This window comes from Dermacentor silvarum, chromosome 7, assembly GCF_013339745.2.
Source record: "Dermacentor silvarum isolate Dsil-2018 chromosome 7, BIME_Dsil_1.4, whole genome shotgun sequence".
NCBI lineage: Eukaryota > Metazoa > Arthropoda > Arachnida > Ixodida > Ixodidae > Dermacentor > Dermacentor silvarum.
Genome location: NC_051160.1, coordinates 134,696,541 through 134,718,244, shown reverse-complemented (window position 1 = coordinate 134,718,244; position 21,704 = coordinate 134,696,541). Strand labels below are relative to the sequence as shown.

The 21,704-nt window shown below is 46.9% G+C and overlaps 1 protein-coding gene across 1 annotated transcript; it reads left to right on the top strand.

Moving 5' to 3' along the window:
* Positions 1 to 2,213: 2,213 nt before the first annotated feature.
* LOC119458465 (sulfotransferase ssu-1) lies at positions 2,214 to 18,318 on the top strand. Its single transcript, XM_037720305.2, has 3 exons — positions 2,214 to 2,357; positions 15,302 to 15,655; positions 17,435 to 18,318. Exons 2-3 carry the CDS (start codon positions 15,330 to 15,332, stop codon positions 18,051 to 18,053), a joined length of 945 nt encoding a protein of 314 aa, XP_037576233.1. The 5' UTR covers positions 2,214 to 2,357; positions 15,302 to 15,329; the 3' UTR covers positions 18,054 to 18,318.
* Positions 18,319 to 21,704: the final 3,386 nt, after the last annotated feature.

The window sequence follows — 21,704 nt, the reverse complement described above, 5'->3', positions numbered from 1 at the left end:
CGGATCACCTGTGGCAGTGTCGCAAGAGGGCCACACCGGGGCTTGCTGCTACGGCGTACTGCAGATTTTGTTCGCGTTTTCCAAACGTGACCAAGTGGCGTCGCTTGGTGGGAGAATCTGAACTACTCGCACGATGGCGGCCATGTAACCTTCACCTTAAAGCATGTGTCATTATCGGGTGTGTAATAGCCATCCTTTATATATATATATATATATATATATATATATATTATTTATTTATTTCGTACTGCCAGCCCGTTTTACAGGCCCTAGGCAGGAGTGCACGGATGTACATAAAAGGTTTAACAAACTAATAGCATGTGAACACAAAAAATAATGTAAAAAACAGAATGGTAGAAACAAGCAAAGCGTCATCGCGTTACGTTGCAAAAAATTAAGAAACGACATTGCAAAAAAGAAAAAAGGAAAGCAAGGAAAAAGGTCGCAAGGAAGATATCGAGGAATTCTACAATACAGTACACATTTACGCAATGGCTTATAAACACAAAAATAAGGGCGTCCTTAACAGGTTTTGATCTGTATCACATAGAACATGGAACAGGACAGAGATCGTGAGAAACGTTTTGGGTCATAGATTAACGAGAGCGTGCACAAAGGATGATAAGGTTGAGCTTTGAAGAACGTTTTCAGGCAGATCGTTCCAATCATAAATGGTTCGGGGGAAAAACGACTGCCTAAATAAAATGGTATGGTGCGGATACTCGTCTAACCTGAATGAATGTGATGAACGCGTTAGGCGCCGGCTACAAGGTGTACTATACAATTTCTTATCTAGTTTTACATGCTCCCAATGAATTAAATATAACATTTTGAGCCTCTCGATATCGCCTTACCTCCGGGGTTTCCAGGTTCGCCTCCTGTAAAAGAGCGCTAACAAACTAGAAGTGGTAGAACGCCCGCCTCGGCTGCGGGAGGCTGTGGGTTCGATTCCCACCGCCGCCGGGCACCCACTGGTTCAAAAGGGTACAAGCGTACCCCGGCCTGGCGTTCGGCTTCCTTCAGGGGTGATACGCTTGGGAAAGGAGCCTGCGCCCTGAATTCCCGTCGAAACCAACGTGAGCACGGCTCACGTTAGAACCGTGAGCACGGTTCTACCGCCGTCATCGCTGGTGCGATGATGGCGGTAGGAATTAAAAATAAACCTGACTGATTTCCGCTGTATCATTTCAATAACATTTATGCTTGCTTGGGTGTAAGGGTCCCAGACAGGAGTAGCGTATTCTAACAATGGTCTGATGAAAGTCTTGTACGTTAGTAATTTTATATTACTTGTAGATTTAGCCAAGTTCCTCCTCAGGTATCCGAACTTCCTCATGGCTTTTTTTTTATGAAGGCTACATGACTATTCCACCTAAGTTCTGACGTAAATACTACACCAAGATATTTATATTTTGTAACAGAGGATGGGTTATGGCCATTAATGCTATATACAAAAGGTTACGGCTTCTTTTTCCGTGTAATGGTCATTGATACTGTTTTTCTTAGGTTAATGCTCATTTGCCACTCTAAGCACCATGTCGCTATTGCTGATAAAGATGAATTTAAGATCGTCTGATCTGCCTCGCTGTGAATTTCATGATAAAGTATGCAGTCATCTGCAAACAGCCAAATTTTAACTATTATATTATTCACTATATCATTGATAAAAACTAAAAAGAAGAGGTGGCCCAAGACTGATCCCTGTGGGATACCAGATTGCACATCGGATAAGTCTGATTTCGCATTATCAACAACTGGCTGTCGCCGGACCGTAAGATACGCCTCAATCCAGTGAAGTAGTTGGTCGTTTTTGAGCATAGGTCTTGACTTTGATAACAACTTTTGGTGGGATACACGGTCCGAAGGCTTTTTTCAAAATCTACGAATACCACGTCAATTTGGCCTTGACCGTCTCGTGTTGCCGCGATTTCATGCAGTGTTTCTAATAGTTGTGTTACGTCCTTTATATATATATATATATATATAAGGATGACTATTACATATATATATATATATATATATATATATATATATGTATTAGCAGAAAATCGGAAAGCCATATATTTGCTTTGTCTATTCCTTTCGTTCAGTGCCGCCAACATCCGCTTGTACAAGCTATGACACAAAGCAAAAGCAGCCGCTGTTTCATTTCCGTTTCACAGCTGCGCGTGGTAGATGTGCACATTCAGACCTTTCTCTTATCCATTAGTTCAGTGTTTTTCGCGTACGAGCCTCAAAACTCGACAGACTTGTAAACGCTCCAGGTGCGAGAAAGCGCCTAACCTATCGCAAACATCTATTTCATTTTACCGCGACCTACAGAAGAACTATCGCGTACCAACGCTCGTATTCACTGGGTAAGTGAGTGATTTTTAATTGAACGCGGCGGCCTAAATATCAATTAATACTAGATTTTGTTACAAGTATGAACGAAAAGCATTGAGCATGTGCGCCTCGCGATGGAACTCCTTGCAAATATACTGACACAAAGCAAAGCTAATGTGTTTTCTACAGCCATAGCAACATAGACAGATTTAGATGGATTAGAAATATTGCAGCGCTACCTGAAAGCGATCATGCGTACGAAGAAAATACTTCACGTGATCGATGTTACCTGTAGACTTTTGGCTTCGCTTAACTTAATATAATCCTTTTGGCTTCACTGTTTCGCGAAACTAAAGCAATCCATCTAGCTACATTTACACAAACTAAGGCTTAATTGGAGTGCGATAAAAGTGTGAAATAGTAATGACCCGAGTAGTGGGAAAAACTGAGTTTCTAAGCAGATAATTTTCACTCAGAGATTACCGCAGTACAGCACCGTTTCCACTTATTAACTAAGAACCCTATAGTGCTGAAGTTGCCTAATGCAAGTATTATAAATTTCGAACGCGATTCGAATTGTCTTGCTATGCGATTCATATTACATGTTAAAATTACCTTTTCTAACTTATCAAATATTGTGTCGCCTTCAAAGATAACCGGTAACAGCAATGGCTGTAGCCTCCACATGGAGACATCAATGCAAGCGTAGACTGTTGGGAATGGTTTCGATTCGGGGAACCGCCGACATTTTGCAGAGGTACCATTTCTCGAAGAAATTCATGTGGCAGATTATTCTGATCAGCAATTTTTCTAAATTAATTGGGATTCCTGGCTTCTAGAAAGCCTACTTTTACAAATACGTTGTATCAATATAGGCAAAACCGTTAATTTCTTACCCGTGTCTTCATGTTGCACTCCCTTAAGATACATGTATGGGGAGACGTTCAGTTCCATTGATCCAGCCCTGCAGTTGCTACAGCGCGCAAGATAACCGGAAAGGGATCTTTTTTTTACTACAAGTGTTTGACAGTTGACTGAATGTTTGTTTTGCCTAGAGCATTATCCGGAGGTATGAAATAGTGTGCTTCTACGTCTGTGTTTAGCAAACGGGTTTAACGCAAACGCAAACTATACACTTCAATGTATGGTAAGAAATGTGTGAATATTCGATATGCAATTCGATAGTGACATGTTTTTCTGAAACATTTGAACTCGATTAGATTCAGAAATTTCGCTATGCCAAGTGCCTTACTTGATTCCTTCAGGCAAGCACTTTTTTACTCCACTTGAGATGAAATTATTGTACATTATGAAATTCTCGCTTTTTGAGGCATGTTCGCGGTGTGCTCTGAAAGCACTAAATAAGCACAACACTGGAGGTCATGTGTGAATAAAACACGAGCCGAACAGCTCTAACTCCTCGAAACAAATTGAAGCGCGTACTTCTTCAGTACAAATTAGGATCCCTTTTATTATAGGGGAAGAGGATCAACAGCAGTGTATAAAGCCCAAAAAATACCAAATAACTTCGCGGTTTTAGGCACCTTACCGAAATTTGATCACTGTACGTTTGTTCTCACTTTAATTTTAGAGTTCTAGTAGCCTTAACAAATCAATGTCTTATCTTTGAAATAGCTGCTTTTTAGGCATCTTGAAGACCAGATTGATGTTAATGAAGTGAAAGTTTGCGCATTGTTGCCCCAATGGAATACGTCATCTGACACGAAGGAAATATGATCACTAGTGGGGGCGTATTATCATCATCTTCATCAGCCTATATTTATGCTCACTTCAAGACGAAGGCCTCTCCTTGCGATCTCCAATTACACCTGTTTTGCGCTAGCTGACTCCAACTTGCGCCTGCAAATTTCCTAACTTCATCACCCCACCTAGTTTTCTGCCGTCCTTGGCTACGTTTCCCGGCCTTTATCTTGGTATCCGTTCTGTAACTCTAACGGTCTACCGGTTATCCCTCCTACGCAGTACATGGCCTGCTCAGCGCCACCTTGTTTTTCTCTTAATGTCAACTATAATATCGGCAATCACCGTTAGCGCTCTGATCCACACGGTTCTATTCCCGTCTCCTAACGTCAGGCCTAATATTTGTCGTTCCATTGCTCTTAGTGTGGTCCTTAACCTGTTCTGGAGCTGCTTTGTTAACCTCCAAGTTCCTGCCCCATATGTTATCACCGGTAGAATGCAATGATTGTACACTTTCCTTTTCAACAACAGTGGCAAGCTCCCAGACAGGATTGGCCGTGACTGCCGTATGCAGGCATCAATGTATTAGATGGCCTCAAATGACGGTAACCAAAATTATGTAGAAATGAGCTCAAGAAGGTGTACGATTTCAAGCAAAAAAAAAATGCTGCTCTTATAGAGTAGTATGTGCCGCTGTTTAGTACCCTAAACATCTTGCTCGTGGAGCAATGAATTATCATGTGCAAAGTGACAAACCATGTAATAGTTTCTTATTATTTAGTTGTTTCTAAATCGCAGATGTTTGCACAAATCACTGCACATACTGAAAGCGTTGTTAATGTTTACTGAGCTTTGCATTCTTTATATCATATACAGTTACTCATGAGAAGGAAATTTACAGACGAATAAAAAGCAGTCGCAGTGTCGCCCGGAAAGCGAAGCTTCAACTGCGATAGCAAATTAGTAGAGAGCTATAGGGAGTAAGGATACTAGCTTTATTGGCTGCTTAAAATTGGATATATTCGCTTAATAACTGAATTAACAAGCATGTTGTCTGCGCGCACAAGCAAACATGAATAGATCGCACTCGACGACCGCAGACAACCACTGTCAAAACGCTGGCGTGAGCAAGCGCGTCGGCAGCAGCGAGCGAAGGTTCGTGTGGTCTGTCGCTTCAACGGAAACTAAGCGGCGAAAGCTCAGCGCATACAGAAGTAGGAGCCGTGCGCAGATCGCTTTCAGCGTACGGTGCGCGCGAAGTACAAGTACACAGTCACTGGCAGAGTAGAAGGCGCACCCCCTCCCTCCCGCGCTGCTTTCCCGCTTTCCTCCTTTAGCATGGGAGATTGAGTCGCCAGTTCCCCTTGCGACCGGTTGCAAGATACGCAGTTGGTGCCGCCACGAAACTTCGCCCTCCCTCCCTCCCATCCCTCCACGGCCTTTCGCGCAACGGAAGACATCACGTTTGCTATCCACCGTGCGTGCGCTATCCGTGAAAACGAGCTTCCCTCGCATGCTTTCACCCGCTAAAGCGGTAACCGCATGGCGCTCTTGACGCGCGGATAGTGGGACGCGCGCGTCATTCTGCCTCGGGCCCCGCAGGATCCATCACGAAATCGCGCCGCCGCGCGTTGCTACTCGCAGTAAGGAAAAAAGAACGCCTCAGCGGCGTGTCGCGTGCGCGTCTGCCGATCAAAGTTCAGAGTGCAGGCACGTGGCATTTTGGTTTTTCGATTTCTCCCCCAGATGGCCCCGCTCTCTGCGCATCTCGGCGGAACCTCTTTGGCGGAACTTTTTTATTTTACTCTTCCGAACTGGCGCGTGCATCGAAGGAAATACGTGGTACAGGTGTTCGTTCACACATCGTGTTAACCGAAATTGGGCAAAGCAACCTTCAACGAGGCCCTAAATAGTAGCAATCGCATCCTCTGCTCGGTAATAAGCGGCCAACACTCCATTTTCTACGTGAAGCTGTAAACAAGCAGCAGCCGCTCAGCATGCGGAAGGTACATAGCCCCAGTTTCGCACACAATCTTGCTGTTTGAAATGAAGCTTGATAAATAAACTTTGTAAAAAATGTCGCTCTCTAATTACACGAAGAATATTTTTATTGTAGTGTTCGGTAATTTTGAGGGCATATTATATATGCGGTAACGGAGACAATTCATGTCGTTGGGACTTATGTTTTCTGGCAGCCCGGAAAACGCAGCGCGAAAGCGCCACGCCACTGCTCGTGCGGGTGCTCGCGCGTCGGCGGCAACGTGGGCGTTCGCCGCGCGTAGCGTTTTTTGCGAGCGAAAAACGCGCCATGCGGTTCCAGCTTTATACGGCGCGCGGCGACGATTTTATCGCCCTTGCACTTAATACGCAACCTCACGGCGACGGCGACGAGGACGGCGATTGCAACGGCATAAGTCCGCTTGGAGTGTCCATACAATTGCAATAAAATGCGTTGGAAGCCATACGGCAGGCGTTGCCAAATCATAACTGGAAGCCTACTATTTTCGCTGAAGAGAACAGCAATAAAAGGCGGTATATAATTACGGAATTCGCATGGCAATGATGACATGCGGCAATCACGTGTGTTCTTAATTATATTGGCACGTTTTCTGAAATGGCCAGTGATGCAGCCACTCGCCCGAGTTATGTGCTGCTTCCCACACAATAAGGGCTCAAAGAGCATGCCACAATTATTTTGAACGTGCGTGATGTGGTTCTCGCATCCTTTAAAATCCTGTTGTTGCGAAGCGCCTTTCACTATATGTATTCTGGTAAATAAGGACCATAACAGGCTCAAAATTATTTCAACAGATATTGCTTTCAGTTAAATCAAAATATAGCTTTATTTTACACAATATACGCTGTCTTGATGAGGTAAAGCTGATAAGCGTCCGTTCATTTTTCCCATATTTCACATAGGTGGCTATCAAGGCTACTTTAGTACAGCTAGAAAAATTGCTGGATATTCGCAGAACGCATTTATAAAGCTCTGAAACACATCAAAACGTACTTTACTCCAAAAAGCTACATTAGTCCAAATATTTAAAAACGGTCCCCGCAACTAACCCACACCTGCTCCCTAATGCTGTGAAATATAAACGATATGGCATGTATAGTTCTTCGAGGACACCGCGAAATGTACAGTACTAGGGTTTATTGCTGGGCGAGTCGGTACAGATGTGTTGATATCAACGGCGCGAAAATACCGGACACAAGGTCGAACAGACCAAGGCCATGTCAGGCATTTCGCATCTAGGCACCAAGAAAGCTTACTACGAACGTTGCATAAGGCCTGAAAACATCTGGAGGTTTCAGTAAATATTTGAAAAACTCACAATCAGCCGGTACACGAAAGTTCCAGCCCGTGTTACATTTTCTATGCCATTATTTTCAGTAAGCGTAAACTTGTGTGGCGTGGAGTGTTCTCCGGTGTCACTTGGAAACAACATATAAAGGCCGTATTATGCTTTGGAGCAGTTGCCACATTTGTTTGCGACATCTACAAATCATCGTCACTTATGTAGCTTTGCATGCACATTGGGCTTAGCGTCATCTTCCTACCCCCTCCCCCCCCCACCACCACCACAACCCACCTTTTCAGTTACCGCTAAACTTCATCTCGGAGGCAGTTATACTTCTCCCTTGGCAGAGGAAACATTTCTGTGCCGTTCAAAAAGATAATTGTGCCCCTCCTGAGCGTGGTAATAATAATAATAATAATAATAATAATAATAATAATAATAATAATAATAATAGGAGAGCACTTCCAGCGTGCTTTTTAGTGCTCCGGTTCCCCCAATGGAATTCGCCATAAGCACGGTTGGGAATACTTTACCTTAGTCAGTCATCGATAGCCTATCGATAGCCAATCAATAGCTAATCAATAATCGATCAATAATCAATAAATTCCGGAAAGTTCTGGGGATTACTTCATAGTGCTTAGCATAGCCCAAATGCCAGGACTAGCTAGGTGCCCATCAGCTCCGCTGTCTCTTTAAAATTGCGCCTCCAGTGCAAGCTACGTTAAATTTTTTATCCTATCTGAGGGGCCATAAACAGTATTTGCTAGTTCCTGCACACGCTCAACAACGTCCATAGTGCTGGCGACAAGTGACTTTAGTTTCGTAGCCGATCTTTGAAAGCGGAAACTTTTGAGCCTACCGCGCGAGAGAGAGAGAGAGAGAGCAATAGAAGAGAGGAAAAGCAGGGAGGTTAACCAGAGACACGTCCGGTTTGCTACCTTGCACTAGGGGAGGGGGGTATAGGGATGAAAAGAGAGAGAAAGGAAATATAGAGAGCACAGTTTCGGACACATTTGAAACTTCGCACGAAGTCTACATACGGTCGCCAAGACCTGTCGACTTGAGCTAGTGCAACAAGGCTTTCTGTGCCATCGACGCATACGGCCATGGTCCAAGGATCTTCATTTCCGAAAATGGTCTTGAGTCCAGCCGGTTTAGTGCTGTCCGGAGAGCTTAACGCTCGACGTCGAACTGGGAACAGAGACATACGACGTGTTCAATTGTTTCTCTGGTTCCACAAGAGTCGCACATGGGCGTATCCCCTATTCCAATGCGGGAAGATTAGGCCTTTGTAAGTGCCACCCCTAGCCAGAGGCGGCACAATACTGCCGCTTCAGAGCGGGAAATCTTTGATGACACTTGTAGCTTCAAGGATGGGTCAGTTTTGTGGAGATGACACTTCGGGAGGTTAAGAGAGGACAAATATTTGTCTGTCAGAGCTTTAGCCACGATATCAAGCTTTCCTGCAGCGTCGGTCCTAGATAAGAAGATTGGCACTGGTCGGGCTTCCAGATGAGCAGACGGGGCGGTTTCGTCGGCGACGCCATTAACAGCAACGCTGGTATGTCCAGACAGCCACTGAAGTATTATTTCACGCCCTTTAGCGATAGCTTGACGGTGGTCTTCTCTTATCTCATATACCAGCTACTCATGAGTCCTGTGATAAATGGCAAAACGCATACTCGGAAGTGCTGCCATAGAATCGCAAAAGATGACCCATTTCTTAGGTGTCTCTTGCAGGAGGTATTGTACAGCAGCACCCAGGGCAGCAAGCTCTGTCGCCGTTGATGTTCTCACATGTGCTGTGAGTGTAGTTTTCGTAGCCGGAACGACAACGGCACCTGAAGACCTGGTAGATGAGACCAAACCGTCGGTATAGATGTGCATTCGGTCCCCGTATGTCTCATTAATTAATAGTAGCGCCATCACTTTGAGAGCTATTCTTGGGTGATCGGCCTTTTTCTTTACTCCCGGAAAACTTAGGCGCACCTGAGGCTGTTAGAGGCACCACAAGGGGAATGAAGGCCTTGCTGCTGGGGTGTATCCTGATGAAAGACAATGTGGATTGGCGACGATAACTTCAGAAAACGGGGAACGAGGTCTCTGCGAAGGCAAGAACGCTAAGTGATGATCGGGGACGCGGGAAAGATGACGAATATGTGCCCTGAGACAATTCACTGCAACCTATATTTGGATCGGATGATCTCTGGCGACGACGATTGTTGCAGGTGTTGACGCGCAGCGAGCAAGTCCTAAGCAAGTGCGCAATGCTTGGCCCTGTAAGCTCTCCAATGAGTGAACATTTGACTTGAACGTATTGGACAACGCTGGATGGCTGTAGCGTAGGTATCCTAAAAATAGAGCTCTGTATAACTGAAGCATCGAGCGTACAGATGTGCCTCATGTTTTCCCACATATGAATCTCAATACCTTGGCAATCGACGACAGTTTTTTCTTCAGGTACGTGTAATGAAGGCTCCAGGAAAGATTGCTGTCGAATATTACACCTAAAAATCGATGGGTCTTTCCGTAGGCAATAGTGTGTCCATTAAAATAGTCTGGTTATGGTGTCATAGGTTTTCGTGTGAATGCAATCAATGCACATTTATCGGTTGATACAGTCAAACCTTGTGCTTGAAGATATGCTGATTTCAAGGCTGCTACCCGTTGCAAACGCGCGCGTACCTGAAGCCGAGTAACTGCAGAAGTCCAAAGGCAGATGTCATCTGCGTATATAGAGAGCCAGATTGTTTTAGGCAAAACGTCCGCTAGTCCAATGAGCGTCACATTGAACAACGTCGGACTCAGTACTCCTCCCTGAGGCACGCCGCAGTACGTGTAATGTTCAGCTGTGGGGCCATCTTCTGTTGGGACAAAAAACGACCGGCTAGTTATGTAGTCGGATAACCAACGAAGCATGCAGCCGCCGATTCCAATAGCATGGCCGCTGGATAAAAAAAAAGAAGATGCGGCCTGCTGCGTCGTGTCGCCGTCAATGGGCGAGAGCGTCTCGGCTAAGTTGACAGTTGCGGCCGCTGTTTTTCTTGAGGGCGCCACTGTTACGGTACGCAAGGCAGACGCCGGTTCGTGCTACAATGTGGTTCCCTCAGGATTTGTGCGTGTTGATGTGCTTTTTCGTGCGCATTCTCGTGTGCTTTTTTGTGTGACCGTGTGTGTGAGCAGCTTGCCTCATGTTTCTTGTGCTAGAGTACGGTTGTCTGGTGTGCGCCTGTGTGGCAGACGGTTTTTTCTAGCGGTGTGAGAACGTAAGAAGAGACGCTACTGTGAAGTACCACCAATTCCCCTGCGATCTACAGTGTCGGGAAGCGCGGCTGAAGAATATTTCTCGCCAAGGGCGTCAGGGAAAGGAAGCAAGTGGCTGCCAAGCGGCAGGCCGTTGGTATGTTCGTTACGATGACTATAAAAAATAACATGAAGATTAGGCTTGTGCTTCCGACCGCGGTGCCGACTTTGTTTCCCGGTTATCCGCAGTACATGCAAGAAAAGAACGCGCAGCCCAGGAAACGTTTTTTTTTTTCGAGCCCAGGAAAAACAATGGCCGGAACTGCCAACTCAGCCGAGACGCGCTCGCCAACTGCCGGCGATGGGACGCAGCAGGCCGCACCTTTTTTTATGTAAAATGAGCCACGAATGAATTGATCAACTCCGGGATGTCCAGAAGGTCCACGATACGGCGGTGACGCTTGACCTTCCCGTCCAAACACGGGGTCGACCCGCAGTCTTGACCCTATAAAACGGGGTGAAGATTCTTCCGACTACCTACCTACCTAGTGGCCGTGGCACTACCAGCGCAGACGGAATGTTGAAACGTGCGAGCGGAGTTCGGTTAAAGAGAAGAAAGAAGCTGGGTTGGATCATGTGCGGCGCCGTGGACTGTTTTCGCTGAGCCATGCCTTAGCATTCATCATCTTGTAAATAAACGCGATCCATCGTTTTAAAGTCGTCTCGTAGAAACATGTAAATCCACTCCCGATTATTCCTAATAGAGCACTTCTTTTCATTTCATCTGACTCGAGCGGGCAGCCTTCATAGAGATCATTCAGGCTCACTCTACAAAAGATCGGCACTCCTGGGGCAGACTTTTAGCATATGTGGGGTAATAGGCACTTTTATTAAGGACTTTAATATACAGCCTGTAATGTGCAAATATAAAACGCGTTATTTGCGGCCTGATTAGAGTCACTGCCGTGCGCACAAACGCGGCTGTGGAAACGCTTCTGCGCCAACGGCTGTACGCAAGCAGTGGCGCCGGAGCGGGCGCGAGGAGAACGAGACCCGAGACACCGTTTCGGCGCCACGCAACAGGCCACACCTTTTTTTTTTATCCAGCGGCCGTGCCAATAATCTCCAGGGAGGTGACGATGGCATCATGTGCAACGTTGTCATACACGCCTTTCACGTCGAGAAAGAGCGCAATTAACTGATATGATTTTACGGCTTTTCTCCTGCTGCACGAACGTTGTGGGGTCAAACGCTGTCAATTGAAGAACGATCCCGATGAAAGCCTGCCATGGAAGCGGGGTTAGATATTGTAACGCTCGAGATACCATTCTAGACGTGCCATCCTTTCCACAACCTTGCCGATGCAGCTGGCGAGAGCAATAGGACGATATGCCACCAAGTCCTACGTAGATTTTTCCGGCTTTAATAATGGTACCAGCCGACTTAACTTCCATTGCCGGGGAACTGTACCCTAATGCCTGGAGTTGTTAAAGCTGTTCATAAGCGCTCTTCTTGCCTCTTGTCCAAGGTGTCCCAGGGCAGAATAGGTGATGCCGTCAGTACCTGGAGAGGATGATCGCTTAGAAACTGCCAGGCCAGCTTCGAGTTCTTCCATGGTAAAAGACACGTTCATTTCGGGTACCTGAGCCGCTGGGAGGTCACTTACATCAACGTTTGTGTTGAAAGTCTCACCAGTGACTCTCGCACAGAATTCCTCCACCACACCAAGCTCTGTTTGGCCAAGATGGAGGGCCAAAGCTGCAAATGCGTGTCCTTGTTATGGGGATGAACGAAGACCACGTACTATCCTCAAGATATGTGAAAGCTAGCGGCTTGCGAGGGTCCAGTGACTCGCAGAATGCCTTCCATATCTCACTCTCTAGTTTGTCTATGCCACGCTGAATTTTCTTCTGATCGCGACGTGCGTCTCTCACATCATAAATTGATTTTCTGCGTCTGTATCATCGCTCTCCATGCCGTCGAATCGTATGAAGTCTTTTAAGTTCAATGTCGAAATCTATTCGGTTTGTTAACAGCGATGATGAACACTTCGCCGCTTTAAGCGCTTCTGCAACGGCGTCATCGATGTCGCCGGCGAAATCTCCCCCACACGCTTCTTACATAAGCGACGTAAACATAGTCCAATCAGTGTTCAAGATAACACGAGAGAAAGACCAAGTGAGTCCATTAATCGTTAAGTAGGTGGGAATGTGATCACTCCCATGGAGTCTCGACATCGCAAAACCATTTAACATGTGATATAAAGTTCCGTGACACCAAAGTCGAGTTCAGGCAGATGCTATACGTAGGACCCCGCAGATGCGTCGGGTTACCATCGTTCATGATGCAGAGGTCATAATCAGAGGCAAGTGATGCCAACATTCCTTCCCCTGGAGTTAATCTTGGTGCTTCTCCAAAACAAGTGGTGCGCATTGAAGTCCCCAGCGATGACACAGGGGCCATCAGTTTCCTTTAATATGTATTTCAGTCTTTCAAAGTCAAACCACCGTGATGGGGTAATATAAGAACCAATAAAAGTAAAGGCTATTTTGTTCTTTTTGACGCGGAGGCATACGTATTGGTTGTAGTCAGGAGGCTGAACAGCATGCGAAACATAGGTCATGTCCATGTGGATGTAAATGAGAACGTTGCTCCGTTGCTCGCATGTGGAAGACGCAAAATCTTCGTCACCAGATAGTCTGTAGGGCTTTGATACGTTCGATGCACGCATAACAAGTATAGGGAACGGATTATTCAAGATAAATTGGTGCAAATCCGAGATGTGGGACTTCAAGCCTGTCATTCCATTTAAAGATCGTGGCACTTCTAACTTCAGTGCGAAAAGAAAGTACTGGGTGAGCCATGGTGCTTATAGGAGGTTTGCAAGTACTCGATTCAGTGCATTCAGTATTTGCAACGCGCTTTCAGCTGTTGGTGTCTGCAGCTTGTTCAGTAGCATGCGAATCTTGTTCATTAGCGATCGCACCATTATAACAACTTCCCGATCCATTTCAGTCAATTAACCGGCAGGAGATGCCTGAGATGGTCGACTTCCATCGGCGTGCAGCGATTCTGCTTGTGGTTACCGTTTTGGCAACGTAGGCCACGCTTCGGTGTCCGTATTCTTCCCAGTGCCCTTGTCATTTGTACGCCTTTCTGATGTCAATGGCCTCGGTGGCAGTGGAGGAGGTGACTGTGGACGTGTCATAAGCATCACCGACGCAGAAGCTTTTCTTGAAGAACGTCGGTGACGGGAGCGTCGTTTCCTCATTTTAGCGGCGGCTTCTCGATGAGAGGAATGATCTGAGGTATTTCTTTATGTTCTAAGTCTGCAAATGAAAAATTGAATTGAATATCTCTTGCCGTCTCTATTAAAACAGCCATTTTCTTTTTGATTTTGGAGCAATCTTTCGATGAGGCCTCATGAGATCCGTGGCAGTTTGGACATTTCATGACAGTGGCAGCACATTTGTCCGCGGCGTGTGTTTCAGCGCAGTGGGGGCACACTGTTTCGTTCTCACAGACGCTGCACACGTGTCCAATCTTCATGCATTTGCGACACTGTAGAGGTTTCGGTATGAAAGGCCGGAGAGGATGACAAAAGTGGCCAGCTTACCGTGAGACGCGAGGCAGTTGCCCTTGAAAACGATCTTCACGCAACGTAAGTTGCCCAGACGGTAGACATCAACAATGCCATCAGGGGTCACTCGCTGCTCTAACCAGAATCGGCAAGTCATTGCAGAGGATGGCCAAGTCTACATCATATATTACACCCGTGATGACATCAGAGCCCAGTGGGATGTGAGAGCGCACCTGGATGCCATCAATATCTGTTACTTTGCGTAGGACGCTAAGAGCACTCCCATGCAGAACATCAACCGCCAGTACATTTTTGCGGGTTTTCACTCTAATGTCCGTGATTTCATTTGGCACCACGGTCTCTAGCAGCATCAAGAGAGATTGCCTGTTAAGCCGCTTCATGTTACCGTTGGGTATCACAGGCTGTTCGGCCAACATTTTTTTCGGCGTTGTGACCCGGATCTTTTTATGTGTCGCATGAACGAAAAGAGGCAGCTCTTTTCAGAAAAATATGGGAAGGTCTGGTAGCTGCAACAAGAAAAAATCATCACTTCTAAGGCATTTAGAGCCATACCAATTGTACATCTGTAAGACGAAGTAAACAAATTAGTGGCGCATGTTTGCGATGCTGCCGCCAGACCCACTGAAGTGCAACTCCAGAGGCGTCCGTCCTTTATCCTGTTGCGATCAGGTAGATGTCGCTGAGATGTCGGAACATGCGCAGTACCGCCAGGTAAGCGGTGACCAATAGGGAAGGGAGCAATCCACGCAGGACGACACGTTTGTGGTTAGTCTTTTCGTTGGCAACAGACAGGTGAAGCTGTCCGAGCAAGCGCCGATCGTGTGGTGGGGTAGACCGACTAGCTGGCGTTTCGAAGCGCAACATTGAAGATATTGGAAATAGGTACTTACAGCAATCTTTAGGCGAAGTAGACAAATTTGTTGCCCGAGTTTGTGGTGCTGCCGCCAGACACACTCGGTCTGAGAAACTGGCATTCAAAACTATACTGTAGAAAATGTAAATCCTGATGTAAATACTTGTAACATGTCCCAACCTTCAATAATAAAATTCTGGTGCTGATTCTAATCACTGCGCGATTTTGGTCACGCTAATGAAAGTGACGCGAATTGCATTTTTTTTTGCATTTCAGCGACTGAACGCGCTTTCTCGAATCAAAAATGCTGCGGAACATGTGCAAGACAGTGGACGGCTTCCTTATCAACGAGTTCCTTCACGACGACAACGTGCGGTCGGCTCTTACCTACAGTGCAAGACCAGACGATATCTTCGTGGCCAGCTACCCTAAGTGCGGGACAACTTGGACGCAGTACATCGCCTTCTGCGTGCTCAACAAGGGCCAGCCACCCGATGACTACACAGATTTCATGCTGCGCTCGCCATTCCTCGAACTCCTGGGTGCTGAGGCGGCACATCGTATGCGACGGCCAGGCGCTATCAAGACGCACTTCCCGTTCGACAGGCAACCGTATCACCCACAGAGCAAGTAAGAAGCCTGTTCATGTTATTTGACGTCCATTGCGTAACATGGTGCTGTTTGCGCTCGCGTACACACATCCTCGCATCAATGGGCCTTTCTTCCCGGCTCTCCAATATATCAATTTCTATTCCTTGAATGTTATCCTTGCGGTAAAAATGCTCATTCCTGTGGTCAAAATTATTAGATTCAATTCTGATCTATTCAAAATATCATCGGTGATTTGGGCACGAAGAATTTGCTGCAGAGAGCTTCAGGGTCCGTGCCGTAGAGTTGCGGCATTTACCGATACCAAGCTTACAGCTTCAATTTTATCATCCGCGTACCCTGCCACAGTCTAGGGTAGCCAATCATACGCTTTCTTTAGCTTCATTGTAAATTTTACTGAACAACCTCTTATTTGAAACTAGTTTCAGAAACTTAGGTTGGCAAAGTTTTCTACAAGACAGTTTCTACATAAGCTCACTTTACTAAATTATAGCCTACGCTTATAGCAGCTGATACGGAAGTCTTGTTGAAGTCATTTGTGTTACCGTTTGCAAAAGCTTTCCAAAACATTCCTTTCACGTATCGTTGTTTTACATACAATCACTGAAAGTTAATTCTGGGCAACAGCTGTTGATGTTGAATGATAAGTTGATGCTCAAAAGAAATAAAATTGGGTCACACACACTGTTTTTATCCGTATTGTTTTCTTTAGAGTGGGCACATCTAGTTTCCTATTTCTTAACGAAATGTCATTCTCATTATCCCAGAGTTGCTAGGACACCTTAACAAAGAAGTTGTTGACAGGTCTGGCTTATGCTAACGTAGTCCTCAGACAGGAACCCAAAGACGTCACTGATTTACTGCCTCATTAAAGTCATCTTATTGCACACAACACCATTACTTCTATTATCACGCATGTTTAATTCATGACTGCTGGGCGCAATATCTCTTCGTCAGTAGTGATCAACAATCGTGAAGGGCTCCTCTGATGAGATGAGGACCAAAAGTCCATGTGAATATTAAGCAGCCAAAAAGTTGCGACAAACCTCACACGAAAATAATTACTCAGGATAGTAACACGATATTTTCAATGTTTAGTGGTGCGAATAAACCTGAACATGCATCTTTGGTTGGCAAATAAAAAAATTAGGGAGCCAGCTGCCATTCACAGCTCCTGTTTGCCAAATGCGCAATGTGTGGCGCATGACAGGGCGTCTCCTCTTTGTTGCCCTTTGTCACAAGCATCTAGTTTCTAGCGTGGTTTATTATTTGGACACATTTTGAAAGTTTCACTAGATGAATGACCATCAATACTTCATCGTTAGCATTGTGGCCCAAATTAATATGCGCACCTAGTGGACCTCACATGCCAGTGTCCCTCACGACAATCATGCCATTGAGAGTACTTCGCTTGTGTGGAAATATAGTGGCATCACTTCTGGGCAATAGTTTATTGCACTACCATGCAAACCCACTTGAGATCTATATCAAAGAGCATATCCCTTTGGGTATCTGATGGTTAGGTAATCATGGCCCAAACGGGTACTTCAGTAGCGACCACAAGAGCTGTTACAATTCTAGTGACCGGACCAAGTCCTTGCGGGAATGTGCTCACACATAGCGGTCTATTGTATTATTTTATTGATTGGGGATAGGTCCGCCAAAAATTTTAAAATGAAAAGTTCCCTTATCTTAACTTACTGAAAGGCTGATTTTACGAGGTGTGACGCATACATTTCAACTATAGGCTGCTTACCCTCTGCCAGCAAATATTTTTTTAACTTTATGATTTTTCTGCAGGTATATATACGTCACTCGGAACCCCTACGACTGCTGTGTTTCGTACTTCCACCATGTCCGCGACTCGCCTGTCTACAACTATACAGGGGCAACGTTTGACGAGTTTCTCGACGTCTTCGTCGAAGGAAAGGTTAGCTGCGGTGACTACTTTGACCACCTCATATCGTGGTACGAGCACAGGAATGACGACAACGTACTGCTCATCACCTACGAAAGGCTCAAAGAAGACACTGCCGGGTCAGTGTTGGAAATCGCTGACTTCCTGGGAAACCAGTACGGGGAAGAGCTGCGCCGCGACGCAGCACTTTTCGCTAAAATCACCGATATGGTGAGCGCTACTAGCATGCGCCAAGCCTTCAGCTCCGGCATCAAGTCCATCATTCCAAACCTGCTTCAACTGCCAGCCGACAGAGCTCTCAAGTCCGTTGAAGTATACAGGGACGTACTGAGCAAGAAGGGCATGTCATCCGCCAAGAGTGAGTTCATCCGAAGAGGCGTTGTCGGTGACTGGAGAAACTATTTCAAGGAGAATCACATCGAAAAGATGAGAAATTGGATTGCATCTAAAACGCACAACACTGACGTAATGAAGCTGTGGGAAAAAGCCGGGCTACCGTGACTGCCTTGTTGTGACAAGAACAAGTTGTACTTTATGTGGAAACTGTAATTGAAATATGTTGCTGTAGCTTGACACCCAATATATTGCGCATATAATAAATGACCAAATTCGCTATAGACTTCTACTATTCCGCCTCTCCCTTAGTGCTGTTACAATATTACTGTCAGCGTTACGGTTGTATTTTTTTTTATTTTTGGCTACACAAGTACGAAGTGGCAACTCAACTTAGTTTTTTTACGATAAAAGTTCCCGAATAGGATGTTATACGATGGTTTGTGCGCAGGAGGAAAGGTGGGTTATGGATGGATGGAATAAACTTTATTGAAGTCCTGCGGATCGTGACTCATCACGAAGCGGGCCGCTTCCCCGTAGGGACAGACAGGCCAAGCATCTCGGCTGCATCGCGGGTACGCACAGTAAATAAATGAGTTTTCATCTAGAAAGGCATGATCACGATTGAAGAGTCTATGGGCCAACCACTTGCAATATACGAGGTAAAGGTGTAGAATGAACGATACGTAATATCGCTCTTATTATATATTGTCTATATTATCTTACTGCATGTTTGTATTGACAGGAACCGACGGGACGCAGCGGAGCGCAGGGGCCCCCGCCAAGACGGGACGCTGAAATGCACGCGTCGGCGAGGCAGAGATGAGGCTGCCTTAGTGTCAAGCAGATCGACGCATGCGCCGGCGATATCCGTGGGGAGATCCTTGGGGGGCGTCTCGAGGTAGGCCGGCTTGAGGCGGTCTAACGAAACGACCTCTTCGCGACCATTCAGTAGGATGGTGGCGGACTTCTGCGTCTTGTGGAGGACACGGTACGGTCCGTCGTAGAATGGTGTAAGAGGCGCCTTTACAGCATCTCGTCTGAGGAATACGTGAGACGAAGACGCACGGTCCCGATGCACAAAATGATGTGGTCCGATAATCGAGGGGGTACGGGGCGCAGTTGCTGAATACAGTCTCGTAGGCGTTGGAGGTACTGTAGTGGCTGGGGTGAGGGGGCCGAAGGAACGAACATGTATGCAGGAAGCCGCAAGGGTGCACCGCAGATAAGTTCGGCCGCTGAACAGCCAAGGTCGCGACTAGAGATGCGAAGTGCGAAAAAAAAAACGGGAACATTCCAGAAAAAACAGGTTCTTGTTTCCGTTTTTTTCGGCGCAGTTGGAAAAATTGGCCAAAATTTCCGCGGGGAAAAACGTACAGAAATAAAACTTGGGCAACACCCCGCGTTCAACGTGAAAGGGAAACGCAGAACGCGAAACCGAAACATCGCACATGATACCGAAACAGCAAACGACGGCTGACCACTCGCCATCGATATCACATAATGTCAGCTTCAGCGTCAGCGTGGCTTCGTCATTCGGCTGCGGTGTCTCATGTTTTGTTGCCCGTTATTGTTCAATTTTGACTTTCCCTTGTGCACTTGTGCAACCTCTGGCGGAAGTCTGCATATGAAGCCGTGTGGAAGCAGATTCTGCAATGGTACGGCCAATTTCCGACGCGTGGATGCAGTTCACGGTCGGGGAGACATCTTCATCCATCTTTCCATAGTCGAAGCCACGACAAAATAGCCACAGAAGAGACATTTCAATGTTCTTTGTTCTAACTACCGTAACAATTCTAAGAAGCCGTACCCGTCCACAGAGAACTGAACGCGTTCGCGGCGATGCTTCTGGCTTGTCTTCGATTTGTTAAACACTGCATTCGTTTGTGAAAAGGCAGAAAGCATTTCACTTCTGTTATTTACATAATCATAGTTATGGCTTTTGACATTTCGCAATAAACTATTGACCGTATGCTCAAGAAACTTTGTTCTTTTCCATTTTTCCCGAAATTTCGGAAAAAACGTGAAAAAAAACACGTTTTTTTCTGATTGTTCAAAATTTCCGGAAATTTTGCATCTCTAGTCGCGACGTATGACGGCGCGTAGAGCGAGAAGCACCATAGGAAGGTGGTCGCCCCAGTGCTCTCGATCCCGGCGCCAGTGAGGGAAGTCTTGAGCTGACGATGAAACGGCTCAATCATGCCGTTGGCACAGGGATGATACGGCAGTGCTTAGGGGCAAGCAGGCGTTTGAGGGAAGTGCAGAGTGTACAGTCAGAGTACCGGCCGCGATCAGTTGTCATGATGTTGGGGCAGCCGAAGCGGGAAACCCACGCTGAAACGAAGGCTTTGGCGGCTGTTTCCGCAGTGAGGTCCAGAATAGGCACGGCGTCGGGCCAACGGGCGAAGCGGTCAATCATTGTTAGTATGTACCGGCAGTCGTGAGAGTGAGGAAGTGGTCCAACCAAATCAAGATCGGCGTGGTCAAAGCGGCAGCCAGGTGGCAAGAACGACTGCGTGAGAGTCTTCGTGGGGTGGGTCACTTTGGCGGTCTGGCATGCGAGGCACGAGCGGGCCCACTGGCGAACATCGGTGTTAATGCTTGGCCAGACATACCGCTGTGTAACAAGGTACTGCGTGGCTCGGATGCTGGGATGACAGATGTCGTGAAGCGAGGGGTCGCAAAGGAAGGCCAGAACAACGGGACCAGCTCAGCAGGCTTTCAGAACGGACTAGCGCGTGCCGTGCTTGCTCCGCTAGCACGCACAGCCCAACTTTAATTTTCTCGTCATTCGCAGCCGGCCCCAAGGCGCCAGCCGAGAGCGCCGACCTTAGCGTCCCCGCTTAGCAGCGTCGATGGGCGCTACAGCATCATGTTAAGCTGGAACCGCAGGGCGTGATTTCTGGCGCGATTGACGCGCGGCGGAGGGGCACGGCGTCGTTTGGACGCACGTGCCCGCGGAAATCGCGTAGCCGCGTGGTGTTGTTGGAAGTAGGAAAAAAAACGCGTGCGTCGCGCTGCCGCCCATGCGTCCGCCAATTAGAGCGCAGCACCGTTGGTGACGTGACACGGAGCTTTCTCAAGCGCCACCAGATAGTGTTTACCTTCACGCAGCTCCGCGGAGCGCTTCGACAGGCACTCCGGGCGGCGGCGGGAATTGGCTTCGTGGCTTTGGGCGGAAACACATTGCTAGTAGAGAGGTTTAGCTTGTCCGGTAATAGGGTAAACGCGGGCGGACCGGGCGTTGGGGCGGAGGCGTAAAAGTGAGTGGCCTGTATGGTGCTACCACCTGGGGGCGCAGATTGACTGAGCTTTGGGTGCCGGTGAGAACATAAGCGCACACAGCCAGTTTCTTTCTCGATGGTTCTGCTTCAGCCAATCAGCAGCGGTCGAAATGGGCATTTACAAAATATCCCCAGCATTCACCATGAACAAAACCACATTTACCAATCATGCTACGATGCACACTTGCCGGTCAGATTTGCCACCGGTGACTTCGTGTGGCTGTGGACACCGATTCGGAAAAGGGGACTGTGTCAAAAGCTACTTGCCAAGCATTCGGGCCCGTTCGTCATTCTGCGATGCTTAAGTGAAGTGACATACGTCATCGCTAAACTGACAGCTGATAACCGCCGTTCACGCAAGACGCAAGTCGTGCACGTCGCACGGCTGAAGCCGTACCATGAACGCGAACTCTGACTCGCTCGGTGAGCTTCGTCTAACCCGGAGGAAAATGTAACGCCACACCGGAAGAGAATAGAAGAAGAAGAAGAAGTGGCGCAAGGTTTTTCGGGCATCGGCTGTTTCGGACCGTCCCAT

What these genes read in the sequence shown, in the direction of transcription:
- LOC119458465 (XM_037720305.2), top strand. Translation starts at nt 15,330, where the DNA reads ATGCTGCGGAACATGTGCAAGACAGTGGACGGCTTCCTTATCAACGAG. An exon ending in CCGTATCACCCACAGAGCAA is followed by an intron (nt 15,656 to 17,434) that starts GTAAGAAGCCTG and finishes ATTTTTCTGCAG; the next exon opens with GTATATATACGTCACTCGGA.